The sequence below is a fragment of the Juglans microcarpa x Juglans regia genome, chromosome 8D, assembly GCF_004785595.1.
Source record: "Juglans microcarpa x Juglans regia isolate MS1-56 chromosome 8D, Jm3101_v1.0, whole genome shotgun sequence".
In the NCBI taxonomy this organism is placed as follows: Eukaryota; Viridiplantae; Streptophyta; class Magnoliopsida; order Fagales; family Juglandaceae; genus Juglans; species Juglans microcarpa x Juglans regia.
Window position 1 is genome coordinate 3,825,420 of NC_054608.1, and position 16,836 is coordinate 3,842,255.

The 16,836-nt window shown below is 35.6% G+C and overlaps 2 protein-coding genes across 2 annotated transcripts; one reads left to right on the forward strand and one right to left on the reverse strand.

Moving 5' to 3' along the window:
* Window positions 1-1,788: 1,788 nt before the first annotated feature.
* Window positions 1,789-6,772, reverse strand: LOC121243531 (chloroplast processing peptidase-like). Its single transcript, XM_041141659.1, has 6 exons — window positions 5,981-6,772; window positions 3,762-3,824; window positions 3,603-3,668; window positions 3,236-3,322; window positions 2,361-2,428; window positions 1,789-2,182 (listed from the first exon to the last, which is right to left on the reverse strand). Exons 1-6 carry the CDS (start codon window positions 6,206-6,208, stop codon window positions 2,113-2,115), a joined length of 582 nt encoding a protein of 193 aa, XP_040997593.1. The 5' UTR covers window positions 6,209-6,772; the 3' UTR covers window positions 1,789-2,112.
* A 4,472-nt stretch (window positions 6,773-11,244) lies between these two features.
* Window positions 11,245-13,659, forward strand: LOC121243291. Its single transcript, XM_041141390.1, has one exon. The coding sequence runs from the start codon at window positions 11,355-11,357 to the stop codon at window positions 13,512-13,514; it is 2,160 nt and encodes a 719-aa protein (XP_040997324.1). The 5' UTR covers window positions 11,245-11,354; the 3' UTR covers window positions 13,515-13,659.
* The last annotated feature ends 3,177 nt before the right edge of the window (window positions 13,660-16,836 follow it).

A 16,836-nucleotide genomic window follows, 5' to 3' on the forward strand; every position in this document is an offset into this window, starting at 1 on the left:
AACTAATATCACAACATTCCAAAACTGTTGGGAAACGAGAATTTTCAAACAATTGGAGTCACATGATGGGGGGATTTCATTTCTTCAAACTTGAATGGGATGATCCCATATTATAGAAAGAATATAGTCATGCATGTGGATTTACTTGAATGGAGCTTTCCCATATTTTTTATACAAAGATCTTCGGCATGATCATCCATCCAACTAGGTAGGCAAAACTGAACAGCTCAAAAGCATATCCATGAAAGATTTAACTCATCTATCAATATTAGGTGTCGTCAGATAAAATCTCATGGATCAGTAGAAGATATTTTCTTGCTTCTTTTCGTTTCTGCAACTCATAGCTAGCTACAACCCTTTTTTCACGTTTCAACGGAGACTTTTGCAAGAAATTTTTGTCTGCATTGTTGGCATACATCACCTCATACCTTCCAGAGTGCGCGCATGCAAAGCGTAGTACTGGGAAAGTTATAAAGAAGTTATAGAAGGGTCTCATGCTTCTGTGGGTGGGTGGAGACAGGTCTGCCTCCATTTTTCACGTTCCTGGCTAAGGCTACGTTTGGATATTGTGATGATATGTGAATAATAGTGAAAAAGTAGTGAATAGTTTTTTTAATAGTAATGAATTTTTTGTCAGACTACTTCACTTAACAAACACAATCTAAGAGAGCTTAATGCATATTCCAACCAATTTTGCAGGATTATTGATGGATACCAAGTTGGACCAAGTCTTAAAAATCGTTTACAAGTTTCAGATAGGGCAATCATAAGATTGAGAGCTAAGAAGTGCAAGGAAGCAATGCAAAGATTAGTGCAATCTACTTAGGACGAGTCTAGCAAGAGCTGAGATTTCATTCTCATGGGTTCATATCATTTACTTTCCAAATAAGTAGTGGTAAAACCATTTGTGCCTAACTGATGGAGATGACACCACTGCAAAAGATGCAATCCAGGACACTTCAAAACCATCCAATTCATCAGCTTGTCATCCCCATCCAACTTGCTGAGAATTTTGGTGACTCCAACAAGCTTTGGTCATTCAGATTTTAGGTGGAAAATCATAACTAGTATTCTCAAATTGAACCAAAAACAAATTAAGGATAGATGCTGGATACCATTCTCTATCATGTACTATCAGGTTGATGGGTTCAGAAAAGTCTGGAAAACCCCACTATTTTGGTGCGTTTCTTAGGCATAGCCAGAGACAAATTAACCATGCATATGCTCAAGATAAATCACATCATTTCACTTTTTACCCTCTGCACTAGCAGCTTCAAATCATGTAATCTTTTAAGAATAATTCTCTCTCATTTGCCACTATTCACCCCCAAACCCTACATCCTATGAAAAAAAAAAAAAACTATCAGATATGAAGATAAATAATGACTGATATATAGCAAAACCCGTTTAATTTTACGTCTTAAACTACCTACATTGTTTAATCCTCAAATAAGATGTGGCCCTTAAAGATGGAAGAGAGAGAATTTGACACAGCACAATCTTATCGGTCAAGTAATAAAAATGGCTAAGGGAAACTTATTGGGAGTTGATGGTGCAAATTGAAACCTTTTGTAGTTTTAAGGTGCAAAATTAAAAAAATGGGTGGTATCTGTGGGTGAAAAATATAATTTCCTTCGTTTTAAATCAAAGTTTAACATAATTGCTAACATATAAATGGCTAAAGAAACTAACTTCAATAGCCTGGAATTAGCAAGTGAAAACACAATCGCAGTGAACTCCAAGTACGTAACATTAGTTACCCCGAGAGACACAAGGTGCATGCTATGATTTTGGACAAAGCGGGATGATTACCATTTATACCTTGTAAATGATCATGGAATTAGTATATAGCAAAGGGATGGTATAGTTTGTACCCCTTGGACTAGAGATGATTTGCACCCCCAAAAGTACTTTGAACGTAAACATAGTTTTCCTCCGCCACAGGTGAGGGTTTCTTAATAAGACTTATGGGGTCTCGCCCTCTTTAAAAACAGTATATATATATAATATAATAGATTCAATCGCCTTCTAATAATGTCCCACTCTAATCTGCCAAAGTCTGAGTGTGTTTAAAATTCAAATCGCTCTAGCTCTTCTTCCATCATTGCTGAGTCAATTGTTTGAAGGTCTGTAACAACACATAACATATCTTCCAAGAATGTTTTTCATGGGAAGGGGGCCCCTGTACATCAATCAGACATGAATCAATCAAATTATAAAGATAATGAAAAAGCTTAACTTTGACACCAACATATCTAAATAAAAATATCAGAGCATCCAAGAGGGAACTCCCATGGAAAAACACGTTTTCCTTCTGAGAATTCTAAGGTGAAATAAGTCAAGGACTGAAAAATACTAACCAAACATGAGAGTCATAACTGTTGTTCCGGTTGTCACCCAGCACGTAGACATGACCTTGAGGCACACACTGCAAAACCCAAAATAGGTAAAATTAGGTATCAAGCAACCAACACCAAGGATGGTGGCTCGATCGTCCTATGATTACTCCCAAGTGGTTTGGCATATACTAGGTCATGGTTTCAAGTCCGAATCTGAATTCACCTTCCTACCCTTTTCTTATTCAGCAACAAAAGGAAAAAACTTATATATTGTGCCCAAGTGAAGAAAAAACACATCCGGGCTGACCCGGCATTTTATGCACCATCCGAAACCTATGAAGAACCCAAATAGCCAGCATCTTTTCTTTTCTTCAATTCATGGGCCAATCAAGAGGCCCAACCAAGATATGAAAACTCCTATAGATGCTATTTTTATTGGTAACAATAAGCATTCTATAGGAAGAAGGCCCATTCATTATGTAATATACTGACATTGGTTGGGGCCCATTAGGCCCATGGAATCGTGGACTAGACATAGGAGTAAATTCTCTGTTTTGTTAGCCCTGGTATAGGTGGGTTCAATCTCTCAAGTCCTTTGGATTTGTTCAGTAAAAAGATATTATGTTAGCTGAGCTAGCTCACCATATAATCTATTTTCTCCCAACAGATTAATCATGATATACATTCAAATCATGTTTGAGAAAGAGTCTTTCTTCAGACAACATTAGTATAAAATAGTTTTATTTTAAAATATTTAAGTTTAATTCCCATCAGTTACTCGGCCCTTCATGACTGATTACTAGTTCCACCCCTGGTTCTGCTGGCATAGCAAGATGCCGGAAAGACTGCAAGTAAAATGAAAACACAGCAATAACGGATAGCGGTAGGGAGCATACTGTTAAGTTTGATTTGTATGTTGGGCACCCTGAAATAAAATCTTCCTTTTGAGCAATTCCATTGACATAGAGCCACCCATGATTGACCTGCAAGGTTTTAGGAACAGGACATTAGTATTGCTTCCTTTGGTTATATTCAATATGTTGAATGATAAACATAATGGGAAGTCCATTGTCCAGTTGACTATTCAGCAATGCACAAAGTATGCACAAAAAGCGATCAATCTCATTGAGTAAAGAGTGACCAAAGGCATCTGTGGTTAATCTGGATTACCCCATAACTACCTAAGAACAAAAATGCAAGGGCCTGCTTTTGCAACAATTCAAGCATAATTTGGAGTAAGAGGGTTCTACAGAGCGATTCTACCTGAACCAAGTCTCCTGCTTTTGCAACAATTCTCTTTATGAAAACACCTTGCTCTTCTCCAGAATGCTACAGACAAAACCAAGACTGTAATTGAACTTAACTGAAAAGTTAACCAGAAAGCAGGGGAATGTAGCTCTTTTGTTCAATATATTTACAGACCTGTGTTGGATCTTTGAATGTTACAATGTCGTGCATAGCAGGACTTCGAATGTAATATGTGGCCTGAAGAAGTTATCAAGTGACCATAATCTTAGTAAAGGTGCTGAACAGTTTTAAGTGATGAAAAAAATGAAAATGAACAGCCATTTAATCATTACTGTTATTCATGATCATAGTATTTATCAACAGACTTCTAGTTTTTTTTTCTTTAACACTATGATTAATGATGGGTTCTGCTTACTCCAGTTTTTCAATGGAAATTCAACAATTGGAGTACAAGACATAGGAGAAGACCCATGCTCAAAAGCTTATAAAGGAAGATCAATTGCATATGCATCATTGAATAAGCATGTGTTTCTGTGAAACCTCAATTTGCTGATACCCAAACATGTCTTTATGGGTATCCAAACAAACAATCCTTAATGGGTATCCATTGTCATCACCTAACAAACTTCTCTCATCTTTTCAGAAAAGAGCTGCAAGAATGTAGCCACTGACCATTCCAGTGACACTATTTTTCCACTCGTACAACATATCCTTCAAATTTCCTCGATAACAATCTAAAAGACTGTGCAAGATATACTATCAGGAAAAAGAATGAAAAGAACGATCACTCCAAGACATATATAGCCGGAAATCAACCTCGAATAAAGACCTCAAAAGGAGTTTCTGTAGTCATGGATCATGGAAGACAGAAATACTATGAGAGAAAAACTCCCTTTAGAACAAACTTGAGGTGTGACAGTATATCTAAAAAATTCTCAAGGCCCTTTGCCTCCAACCACTGCCGGTATTTCCTTGGAGCCTCAAGTGAAAAAGAGACGAATATCATTGAGGGAAAAACTGCCTAAGATATGCCAAGCCATTCTTGGCAAGGCCCACATATTTCAAATAGGTAATGAATCATCAAACAGTCAACTAACAGTGGAGTCCTAACACAAAATCTTTGGAAGAGTTAAGTTTTCAAAGGTGAAATAATCAATTGCCAACATTGGCAAAAGCTTCAAGCATAACAAATATAAGAATTTATAGATGGTAGGTGCTTTCAAATTCAGCCAAAGTGAAAAACGCAAGAATTCCGACAAGTCATTTAGCCATAGACAGACTCGTATGAACATCAAAAGAATTGTGAAACTGTTTTTCTTACTCTGTTGGCCTTAATTGAATTTCATATAACACTTCCATTAACTGCTTGACTTTGACTGACACTCCTAAACCTAAACCGTTTTTTGACAACTGTAATCTGATTAAAAAGTGGAAAGGGGCACAACCCTAGTACACAAGAAGTTTATAAGAGAACAAACTCACTCCTAAACTAATAACAAAGAAAAAAACTCACAGAATTCACAAGCCTACTATAAGTGACCAGACTACCCCCAATAGTTTCTTATATACAATGATGCCATAGAAAGTATATGGATCAAATTAAATGACCAACTTAAAGACTGCGAAAAAAATTTCTGCAATCATAGTTGGGTACAGGCGTTCATAGAACGATCATAAACTCTCGTGTGGGGCGGCTGCCCCCATCTGTAAACTCAAAAGAGTGGCCACCATCAGGCTTGCCTAAACTTGAAACACAAGCAAGCTTTTCATTTATAACATTTATCAGACTGTTTAATAGAGATTTCCACCTACTGCCATCAGCATTGCATATGATTCGACAGTACGACAACAGTTTTAGGTAGAGTGAAGCATACATTGAAAAACTAAAGAAGAACCTTAGCTCTTCCAGCGCGACTTGCATTACTATGTCTTGACACAAGTGGGAACATTTTAAAGCAATTATATAACCTCAAAATTTTCAGTGAGTCCTTGTAGACGCTGGACCAAACTGAAATTTCCAAATCAGTACAAATATACATGAAAGCTAGGGCTACAAGTGGTAGCATCAACCAACAGAACCAAAGTAGTCAACAACTAAATCTGATGAGGAACTCCTGACAAGGGTAACAGAGTTACAGAGGCAGATCAAAATTAACAAGAAAACTTTCGTATAAAGAGTGAAATCATCCAAGTTTGGCTATATAAGCCAAAATCGTCAAAGAAAGAAGATTAGATATCAATATGGCCCTCCAAAGTGGAATAACCTAGCACTGACTCCTAACAATATGCTGATCTCTATACTCATACAGCGGATAATGCAAAACCTCCGAACCATTTGTGGTAATGGCCATTATAATTAAACCGATGCAGATGCATAAAAGTCAAAACTTTACCTTTTCAACAATGATCCTGTCACCAACACGGAGAGTTGGGTACATAGAAGAGGAGGGTATGTGCCGAATCTCCGAAAACGTGGACCATAAAAGCACCACCACCAAAAGCCTCAGGAACCCATCAAGCCCCGGCCACCGGAGAAACCCCCAACTCTGGCACGGCATCCAACGGAGCGAAGGGGAGGCGATAAGGAACTGGTACAATGCAGAGGGCCTCAAGAAACTCATCGTGGGAATTCGGGGAACAGCACAGAGAATATGATTAAGACCAAAAAGTTGAGAACCCAAGTAAATAATTCAAAGAAAACAACAACAATACGAAAGATTGAAATAATGAAGGTTTCAAGCTTTAAAGGGTTTGAAGTGGGAAGTAAGAACCAGAACTCTTTGAAGCCATGATTGTACGCTGGTGATTATAGTGAGCAGAAGAGTACTGAAGAGAGTGAGATCGTGGGAGGCGATCAAACTACGTCGTTGAATTCAGTGATCAGAAGTTTGAACTTGGAAATATTCAAAGAAGAAGTAAGAAATGGATTTTGATTGAACGAAAAGATCGAAAGAGGAGCAAAAGCTAGAAAGGAAATGGAGAACTACAAGCGTGAAAGTACGAATGGGTCTTCCATGGTCTATGATAATTAAGGCTCAAAAGGGGAACCCATTAAGGTGGGTTGTCTTTATCCACCATGAGAGCTCTTCTTCGTCTCTAAACAGGGAGAGGGAGAGGGAGAAGGAGAAGGTTGATGCAAATGGGAATTATGGTTGACAGTTGACCAGGTGTTTCTTACGAAGTAAGCTTCGTACAGGACCCAAATTAAGGCCCCAAGAAGTCCAACCACGTCCTTAAAAGAAGTGCATATAGGACCATCGATATCATAATGGTTGTGATCACAAGATTTGTCCTCCAAACCAACCGGAAAACAGAGACATATATGGCCTTGAGGGACATGCTGCATGCAAAACCCAAAATAGGTTAAAACTGTTTTTACTATGAAGCAATTAATGCTATGCAATGCACCGTTGAAAGAAGAGCATATTGGCATGGTTATTTGATTGGGTAGTGATAGAGTTTTTATTTTATTATTATCTATTTATTATTTATAGTTTATTTTTAATTTTTAATTTTTTTTATTATTTTTTTAAATATTTTTTTAACATCCTTAACTATTAAAAAAATTAAAAAAATATATATAATTTTACTAATAGTCACTTTCTTAATCATTAAGACTGCGTTTGGATGTTGAACTGAGTTGAGTTGAGTTGAGATGATAAAATATTATTAGAATATTATTTTTTAATATTATTATTATTTTAAAATTTAAAAAAGTTGAATTGTTTATTATATTTTGTGTTGAGATTTAAAAAAATTTATAATAATGAGTTGAGATGAGTTGAGATGAGTTTATGTACCAAACAAAACTAAGTAAAATAAAAAATCAAATATAAAATGAATAGTAAGATTATTTTCCTATTTGATTTCCTACTGCTAGGAGGCCGAATATAATCAATTCATACTTCAAGTCTATTTATTATTAAATGAGTCATGCTATGCTGCGTTCAGTAAACATAGTTGGCGTGCTGCCTACTACAAATTTATATTTTAACTTTTTTTATATTTTTTAACATATTTAAATATTTAAAAAAAATACATCAATATATTAAAAGTTATTTTCTTAATTATTAAGTTAAAAAAATAAATAAATAAATATATAAACCATCAAAATGAAGAAACAAACTCAAATAAAATTCTAACATTTTCCTTATTAAATATTGAGTACTAATCAGTTCAATGCTTTATGCCAAATGAATATTCTTTTAATAAGCAAATTGCATTGAATTAAAAGCAAGAGGTATAGTCCAAAGTTTTAAAAATCGTTTTGTACCGGCCGGTTCGGTTGATATTTTCCATACTGGCCATTGGGCCGGTACAGATACTACCTGTATTTCGTACAGGCTTAAATACCGATCGTTTCGGCCTAAATTTCGGCCTGTACCGGCCGATATTTCGGCCTTCATTTTTTTTTCTCATTTTTTCAAATTACAAGTTCATTTTTTAACCCACAATTTAGACTAGACTATTTATAATTTATATATATGTATGTATTTATATATAATTTATTCATATATAAACTATTATTTTAGAATATAATTGTTATATATATTTATATATATAATTTATTCATATATCGACTATTTCGAAACGGTACACGAAACGGTACCAATATCGAAATATTTCGTTCCAGTGCCTTGACCGGAACGCCATCCGGTACAGTATTCAAAACATTGGTATAGTCTATAGAGAAGAGGGTGAGGTACTTCGAACAAACGACCCCTTATAATGCTTGCAACAGTTAAACAGAAAAATAAAAAGGGCAATGGATTAATGGTTTAGGCCCTCTTTTACTTTCATAACTTATTTCACCTTATATAATTAATATAATTTTTTTAAGTTTTCACACAAAATAAAATAAATAATTTAACTTTTTCAAATTCTAAAATAAAAATAATATTAAAAAAATATATTATAACAATATTTTATTCAACTTTTAACTTTTATCTCAGTTCATCTCATCTCATATACGAAAACAAACGAAACTTTGAAACACAAAACTGTAAAAACTTTTTCAAGTTTTGTACAGTCAGATACTCTCTGAAAACAAACACTCATTTTTTTTTTATCTCATTTCATCTTTAATTATTTTATTACTATTCATTAATTATACTATATACAAAAAGCTATCAGTGGAGCCTTTCCTTTCTCTCTCTCATGTTCATCTTTCGACAGCAAAACCTACTAGTGGAGAACGTGCTTTCAGCTATTCGCTATCTGCATGTCTCGTACGGGTCATCTCTCATTGGTTGAATTGACACTCGTATCCTTGAGTATTTAAATACCATTTGTCTCATATGTGAGAGCTTATATTAGTGGGTCCCAATTTTTCTTCTTTATCAAACACTAAAAAAAAAAAAAGTCAAAATCTTTTCATCTCATTTCTATAAACAAAAACACACATTTTAACAAAATTATCTCATCTCATTTCAACTCATATATCTCAACACATTCACATATATTTAAAAAAAAATTCATCTCATCTATAAAAACAAACGAAGCTTGTCGTCAAAGGCTACAATCGGGGGACAATGCAAGCAACCATTTTAATTCTTTTGTTGGAGATTCTCAATTCATTATTTTGATCTCCTAGTTCAATGAAAGCGCCAACATAATCAGATATTTAGAGTTGCCAGTTTGGTTATATAAAATGAAACTATTTTATCTCATTTAATATAATTATTATAAATTTTTTAAATTTCTATATAAAATATAATAAATAATTTAATTTTTTTAAATTTTAAAATAAAAATAATATTAAAAAATAATATTAAAATAATATTTTATATAAATTTTAATAAAATATTTTATCTTATTTTATCTCAATCAAAAACTTGTAATTCACCAGTGTCATATGTATTGGGGCATAGCGGTCACGCGCCGGCGGTAGAGGGCGGCAAAGGTTGTTTACGAAAGATAATACGAATGAGGAGTCGAGTGAAACAATACGTGTACAATTTACAAGCGTTCATGTTCAAAGGCGTGTGAGAAACACGCATAGCTTTCACCACTACGTGTAACTCACATGCTGTTCCATTTGGAATGTTGTTTCTAAATATGTTGGTGGTGCGCTTGCATCACTTTGATGCTCGAACATCTAATTATTTTTTTATCGAATAGAAAAAATCGAGAAAAATAAACAAAAAGATAAATTAGATTTATAAAGAGCATTCTCAATATCTTCTTTATTATATTCTTTAAAATACATTATTAAAATCTATTTTTTCTATTTTACATTCTAATTTTTATAATATGTCATATATCAATTTATCTATTTTTTATTTATATCATTTAAATATTATATTTTTTAATCTTTTTTATTTATTTCAAATATTATATTATCTACATATCATATATTTCAAATAGAGCAATACTAGGTACAGTCTCTCTTTGGAGACTGCAATACAAGTTTAGACAATTTTATCTTTAAATTTTTTTAAAATTACAAACTTATCTCTCTTAAAATGCTGTTTTTTCTGATTTAATAAATGGCCTGCACATACAGTCGCCAAGTGAATACTGCAAATAAAATTTCTCTTCAAAATATTTCTCTATACACCATATATTTTAATATTTGTAATATTTCTTTATGTATAATGTAATATTTTAAATTACTTAAAAAAGAGTAAAACGATAAAAAATTACCTATCTTTATTATTAACAATAACAAAATTTCTGCATGTATAAAAGTTGAAAGAACTATAAACATAGTGTTAGAGAGTAAATGAGAGATAAAAGAATGGGGCATGTGCAAAAGTAATAAAAGATTAAAATGGAAATAAGATAAAAATGAAAGAGGATAAAATAAGAGAAAAATAATAAAAAAATTATTTAGAGAAATGAACAATAATCTCTACATGCAGAAGATTTGTTGTAGCTAAATGTAAAATATAAATATAATAGATAATAAGAACTTTTGACTATTTTTCTTTATATTTCATAGAGGAGGATATGGACGATTTGAGAGGTCATGTTTCCCAAAAGAGAAGATAACATAGTTTTTTCTTTTGGAGGTTGGAGAGCGTGTGTGTTTTGTTGAAAAAAATGTGGGAAAGGAATCAAAGGTGTGGGAAGGCAAGATACATTGAAAAGGACTTTCTTATTAATAGTCTACACCGTATACTATATTTATTTTAATTTTTTATTTAGTTTTTATTAAATTAATTAATTTCTTCTACTTATATTCTTATATAATATATTTATTAAGAAAAAAATCTAAAATTAAAATAAATATACTGTAGAGATGATGACTAAGGTGTCGTTTGGATTCAAAGATGAGTTAAGATGAGTTAAGATGAGTTGTAATTAATAGTAAGATAAGTTGTGAATAATAGTAAGATTTGTGAGTTAAAGTTAATAAATAATAATGAATAATAATAAGATAAATTATGATGAATTGGGAGGAATTATAAATATAAACCGGACATAAAATTTCTCCATCCAAAAGATATGGAATAATACAAAAGAAAATTACTTGATCTAATCATTGACATGGCAACATTTTGTTGGCTTATAAAATCCAGGCCCTATCTCCATAAATTTGTTTAATTTATGGACTAAAATGTCCAAACCAAACTAGATGATTCCCCATCCAATGGACAAAAATTGACGTATCCCTCGTAACCTTACAGGATGACGCGTGTTCTGAAAGTGGGACCCAACTCTTATCCTGGACCACAAGCTCTATTTGTATTCCTAAAAAATAAAAGAAAGAAGAGAAATGATACTTTGTTGCAGCTAGCGTTTAGTTCAGTCTGTCTCCGAACGATGAACCCCAAAGTTCTTTCCCTCTGCATCTTGCTCGTATTCCTGTCGATCCTTTTAGCTTCATCGGCGGACCATCTCGCCTCGACTTCGACCAGTTCCAGCATCATCTTCACTACGCTCGGTAGATCTGACTATGCCTTCGACATCTTCTCCCTTCCGGCGCTGGACCCCCCTTCAATCTCTGACGAACTCAGAATTACCGACGGCGAATCTGTTAATTTCAACGGCCACTTCCCTTCTTCCTCATCCTCCATCCTCTCTTTATTGGCCAGAGAAGGTGGTATTGAAACCAGGGTGCGGCAGGACCCAACTTCCCTCCAGCTTATCTACGTGACGGAACGGAACGGGACCTCGAGTATCTACTACGACAAGGTTTATCATGGTGCTCATGTAAGCAGCAGGTCAAGGTCCGCCCTTGAAGTCCACGATCGGGTTCAGGTTCCGCTGTTGGTTTCTGCAGATGGGAAGAATCGGATTTCGATGAAGGATAGACCGAGTTTGACTGGGGATGACTTGTTGGTGTACGTGTCGACTCACGAGGACCCTGGCAAGCCAAGGTCGAGTTGGGCTGCGGTGTACTCAACGGAGTTGACAACGGGTTTGACTCGGAGGCTGACTCCTAATGGTTTGGCTGATTTTAGCCCGGCTGTGTCGCCGTCTGGGTTTTGGACTGCGGTTGCATCGTACGGTGAAAAGGGTTGGGCCGGTGATGTCGAGGAGCTTAGAACGGACATCTATGTTTTCTTGACCCGTGACGGGACTCGGCGAGTTAAGGTCGTTGAACACGGCGGATGGCCGTGCTGGGTGGACGATTCGACTCTATACTTTCACAGGAGAGGCGATGATGAGTGGTGGAGTATTTACAGAGCGACTTTACCAAGTGAGGGATCGATTTCTATTGAGTCAGTGGTTGTTGAGCGAGTCACTCCACCTGGACTCCACGCGTTCACACCAGCTACCTCACCAGGAAACAAGAACTTCATTGCTGTGGCTACGAGGAGACCCAGCTCGAGTTTTCGTCACATAGAGCTGCTCGACCTGATTAAGAACGAGTTCAAGGAGCTAACTCGTCATGTCTCGCCCCAGACTCACCACCTCAACCCCTTCATCTCGCCGGACTCGACTCGGATCGGGTACCACAAGTGCAGAGGCATAGGAAACGGAAGAACAAGCACCCAACTGTTGCTCGAGAACGTCCGGAGTCCCGTACCCGAGCTCTCCCTCTTCAGAATCGACGGCTCGTTCCCTTCTTTCTCACCCAGCGGTGATCGCATAGCTTACGTCGATTTCCCAGGCGTCTATGTCGTGAACCGGGACGGTTCCAACCGGCGTCAGGTTTATCCCGAAATGGCATTCACCACGGTCTGGAACCCGGTCGGGAAAGGGGTTGTGTACACTAGCACGGGGCCCACTTTTGCTTCGGAGAGCACCGAGGTCGATATCATCTCCATCAACGTCGATGAGGGCCCCCAACCAAGTTTCAAAAAGTTAACCAACGACGGCAAAAACAACGCCTTTCCGTCACCTTCCCCCGACGGCAAATGGATTGTGTTCCGTTCGGGTCGTACGGGTCACAAGAACCTGTACATAATGGACGCCGTGGATGGAGATCGAGTCGCGATCCACAGGCTGACGGAGGGTCCCTGGAGCGATACGATGTGTAGTTGGTCACCGGACGGCGACTGGATAGCGTTCGCATCGGACCGGGAGAACCCGGGTAGTGGGAGCTTCGAATTGTACCTGATCCATCCCAATGGAACCGGACTGAAAAAGCTGTTTCAGAGCGGGTCTGGCGGTAGGTCGAATCACCCGACCTTTAGCCCAGACGGGAAAAGCATAGCGTTTACTTCAGATTACGCCTCCGTTTCAGCCGAGCCAATCTCGAATCCACATCACTATCAACCGTACGGTGAGATCTTCAGGATGAAATTGGACGGCTCAGATCTGAAGAGATTGACACATAATTCGTTCGAGGATGGGACCCCTTCGTGGGGTCCAAAGTATATGGAGCCTGCTGACGTGGAATGGCTAAAAGGTGGGACAGGGTGCTCCTTTGAGGACTGTCACTGGCTCAATGAGATGCCAAACCAAGGAGCCAAGACTACTGCTGCAGCTGCACACTTGGTCTCAACCAATCCTCAATGTGGTGCCCCCCCATAAATGACGACTGTTTTTTTCCCATGTTTTTATATAAATATTGGTAGGTATTTGGTAACATGAGGTACCATGTTAATAGCTAGGATGAACCAGCCTTTTGTACCCAACCTTCTTGATGTTGAAATAAATAAGAATGTCTCATGGTCCTTGAGGTCAACGCACTACAAATTTCTACATCTTTTGATATAAAGAAATATTTTAATTACATAAATTTTATAAAAATAAATTTATAAATTAATATGATTAGATGCAATACGTCAGGTTATAAAATTATTTTTATTATAAAATAAATTTAATAGATTATATAAATTACGTCAGTTGTAAATATATTTTTATATAATTTTTTTTATATTTAATAATTTTTTTTAATATATATAAAGATTGCAATATGATATTTCTAATAATAATAATAATAAAAAAAACCCTATTCAGATGGAGATTCGATCTTATCTTACTGAAAAAGGTTGATGTACACGATGTCACGAACATATACTCCATTACAAATAAAATAAAGAAAGAAAAACATTTGCGGCCCATTTCGTGATCATTGCATTTTTGGTATAAAAATAAAGTAAATCGGTTGGTTTATTTCCCCGTTTAATAAGAGTTTTGTTAGGTATAAGCGAGTTCGTGTATCATATTATATATTGATAATTTTTTTAATTAAAAAAAAATGAAAAAATTTTTTTTGAGAGAAGAAAAAAATCTCTTATATCATAAAAATTATTTTCATCTTTAATTCACATCATTTCATTAAACATATGTATTATATATTAATATTGGTACACGAATTGGTGCACGAACTTGCTTGCAGTAAGATTTTTCCGTTTAATAATTAGGGGCTCATTCTAATTTCCAAATGAATCTACTGCTCTGCTTAATAGAGTCTTCTAAAGAATAGTTTTCTTCTTACAAAATCGAGTTTCGCCGTTGGCGTTGGGTGGCGGAGGATAGCTCCGATGATTAAAGTCTCGTTTGGATTCAGATATGAATTGAAATGATTTTAGATAGGTTAAATAAAATATTATTAAAATATAATTTTTAATATTATTATTATTTTAAGATTTAAAAAGTTAAATTATTTATTATATTTTGTATAGAAATTTAGAAAAGTTATAATAATGAGATAAGATGAGTTAATATGAGTTGATATAAGTTTCGAATCTAAACGAAGCTTAAGTTAGCACCATTACAATAAATATAATGCATTCAAATTCGATAGAAAGTCTGGAGGTTATCCCCTCTCATTCCCTTAAGAAAAATTTTACTTATCATTTTTTACATCACACGTCAGTATATTATTTGTTATTTTTAACTTTTTATTTAAATACATATATATTAATATATAAATATATATTTTAATAGAATAGTAAAACTAATAAATCATATTGATGTGGTATGGGCCAAAGGCCTGTAGCCTGATTGGCATAACTCCCAGACTTTAAAATGAAATTCTGGAGTTTGAAATCTCCTCTTCCAAATATATCAAAAAAAAAAAAAAATATTGATGTTGTATGGAAAAAGATAAATAGCATTTCTCATTCTCCTAATTCGCTTCGGAGATCGTGGATCGTTATAATCTCCTCCCGAGCCAATCACCGCTATCAATTTCTTTCACTTTTCCTGTGTATTGAGATAAGATGAGTTGATATGAGTTTCGAATCCAAACGAAGCCTAAGTTAGCACCATTACAATAAATATAATGCATTCAAATTGGATAGAAAGTCTGGAGGTTATCCCCTCTCATTCCCTTAAGAAAAATTTTCCTTATCATTTTTTACATTACACGTCAATATATTATTTGTTATTTTTATCTTTTTATTTAAATCCACATATATTAATATATAAATATATATTTTAATAGAATAGTAAAAATAATAAATCATATTGATGTGGTATGGGCCAAAGGCCTGTGGCCTAATTGGCATAATCTTCAGATTCTAAAATAAAAGTCTGGAGTTCGAAACTCTCCTCCCAAAATGTATTAAAAAAAAAATTATTGATGTGGTATGGAAAAAGATAAATAGCATTTCTCATTCTCCTAATTCGCTTCGGAGATCGTGGATCGTTATAATCTCCCGAGCCGATCACCGCTATCAATTTCTTTCACTTTTCCTGTGTATTGAGCAAACGGATCCTTGAAAATCTGTCGATCCTGATGGGCTTGTGTTCCTGTCCACAATCTTCTATTTGCTTGGTCACGATTTAGGGCCCACCAATAATTAAATTTTTAGAAATGATTGGTAGAGGTTTTAAATAAACAAGTTACGTACGTCTTACCACATTTTAAAAAATTGTAAAAAAAAGCATTACATTTTAGTGAAATTTATTTTTTGACAAAAAGTCTGAATGAGACTCGTCTATTTGGATTTGGTACCTACCATTAGTCGTAAATTTTATAGAATATTTTATAACAATAACTTCTAAATTTTATTTTTTTTGATAATTTTAAAAAGTTTTGGGAGAGCTTCAATGCCATGTCGTTCCACTTCCACCCCGCCACCATTCTTCCAACAACACTTCCTTGGAAATTACGATTATTTGGTAATTGAGCATGGCAAAAATTAAACCCAAATCAATCTTATTACAAGCATTGGTACGCACTATAAGAAAAATACTTATTTGTTTGTGATGAGAGTTATCCCCAGGGTCAACCTAGGAGAAAAGCTTGAGTCGGAGGCCGGATCAAGAGAAAGGGCTTGGGTAGGAACACAAACAAAAAGTCTGGGTCAAACTGAGCACACTAAGAGGACCCGAGCCCTAGACCAGATATGAGGTATGGGTCGGGCCATGGATACTTCAAAGGCCCAACTAAAGAAGATGAATAGATGGGAAATCATGGCGAACATATGGCAGAGAGGAAGGCATGCCGCATTAATGAGGTAGAAGAAAACTTAGAGATGAAGACATGACGCATTCAATGCGGCCCAGTACTTGGAGCGTATCGGGAGATGCCCTATGTCAGGAGTAGTCACCATCGAACCTGAACATCTTATAGCATAACAGATGGGCAACATAAGTGTCCGATCTCCTATCGAGCGACACCCCACTACCATGAAGGCCAGACCAATAGGTATAAATAGGCATCACCCACAATCAATAAAAAGGTTAAGTTCTATGTACTCCTTCACTACAAGTTTTTCATTAAGGTATTCTCTTTCCTTCACCAATGCCAAAACTAACTTACGCATCAGAGGTACAACGGATCTCGAGCTCTCCGTTCACCATCTCTGCAGGAACGATTCTCGAGCACCCGAGCGTGGAATTGCCCAGGCCACGAAACACGGCATCAACATTATTATCCGTTGTTTATTACGAAAATGAC

What these genes read in the sequence shown, in the direction of transcription:
- LOC121243531 (XM_041141659.1), bottom strand. Translation starts at nt 6,208, where the DNA reads ATGAGTTTCTTGAGGCCCTCTGCATTGTACCAGTTCCTTATCGCCTCC. An exon ending in ACAGGATCATTGTTGAAAAG is followed by an intron (nt 3,825 to 5,980) that starts GTAAAGTTTTGA and finishes TAACTTCTTCAG; the next exon opens with GCCACATATTACATTCGAAG. An exon ending in CATTCAAAGATCCAACACAG is followed by an intron (nt 3,669 to 3,761) that starts GTCTGTAAATAT and finishes TTTTGTCTGTAG; the next exon opens with CATTCTGGAGAAGAGCAAGG.
- LOC121243291 (XM_041141390.1), top strand. Translation starts at nt 11,355, where the DNA reads ATGAACCCCAAAGTTCTTTCCCTCTGCATCTTGCTCGTATTCCTGTCG.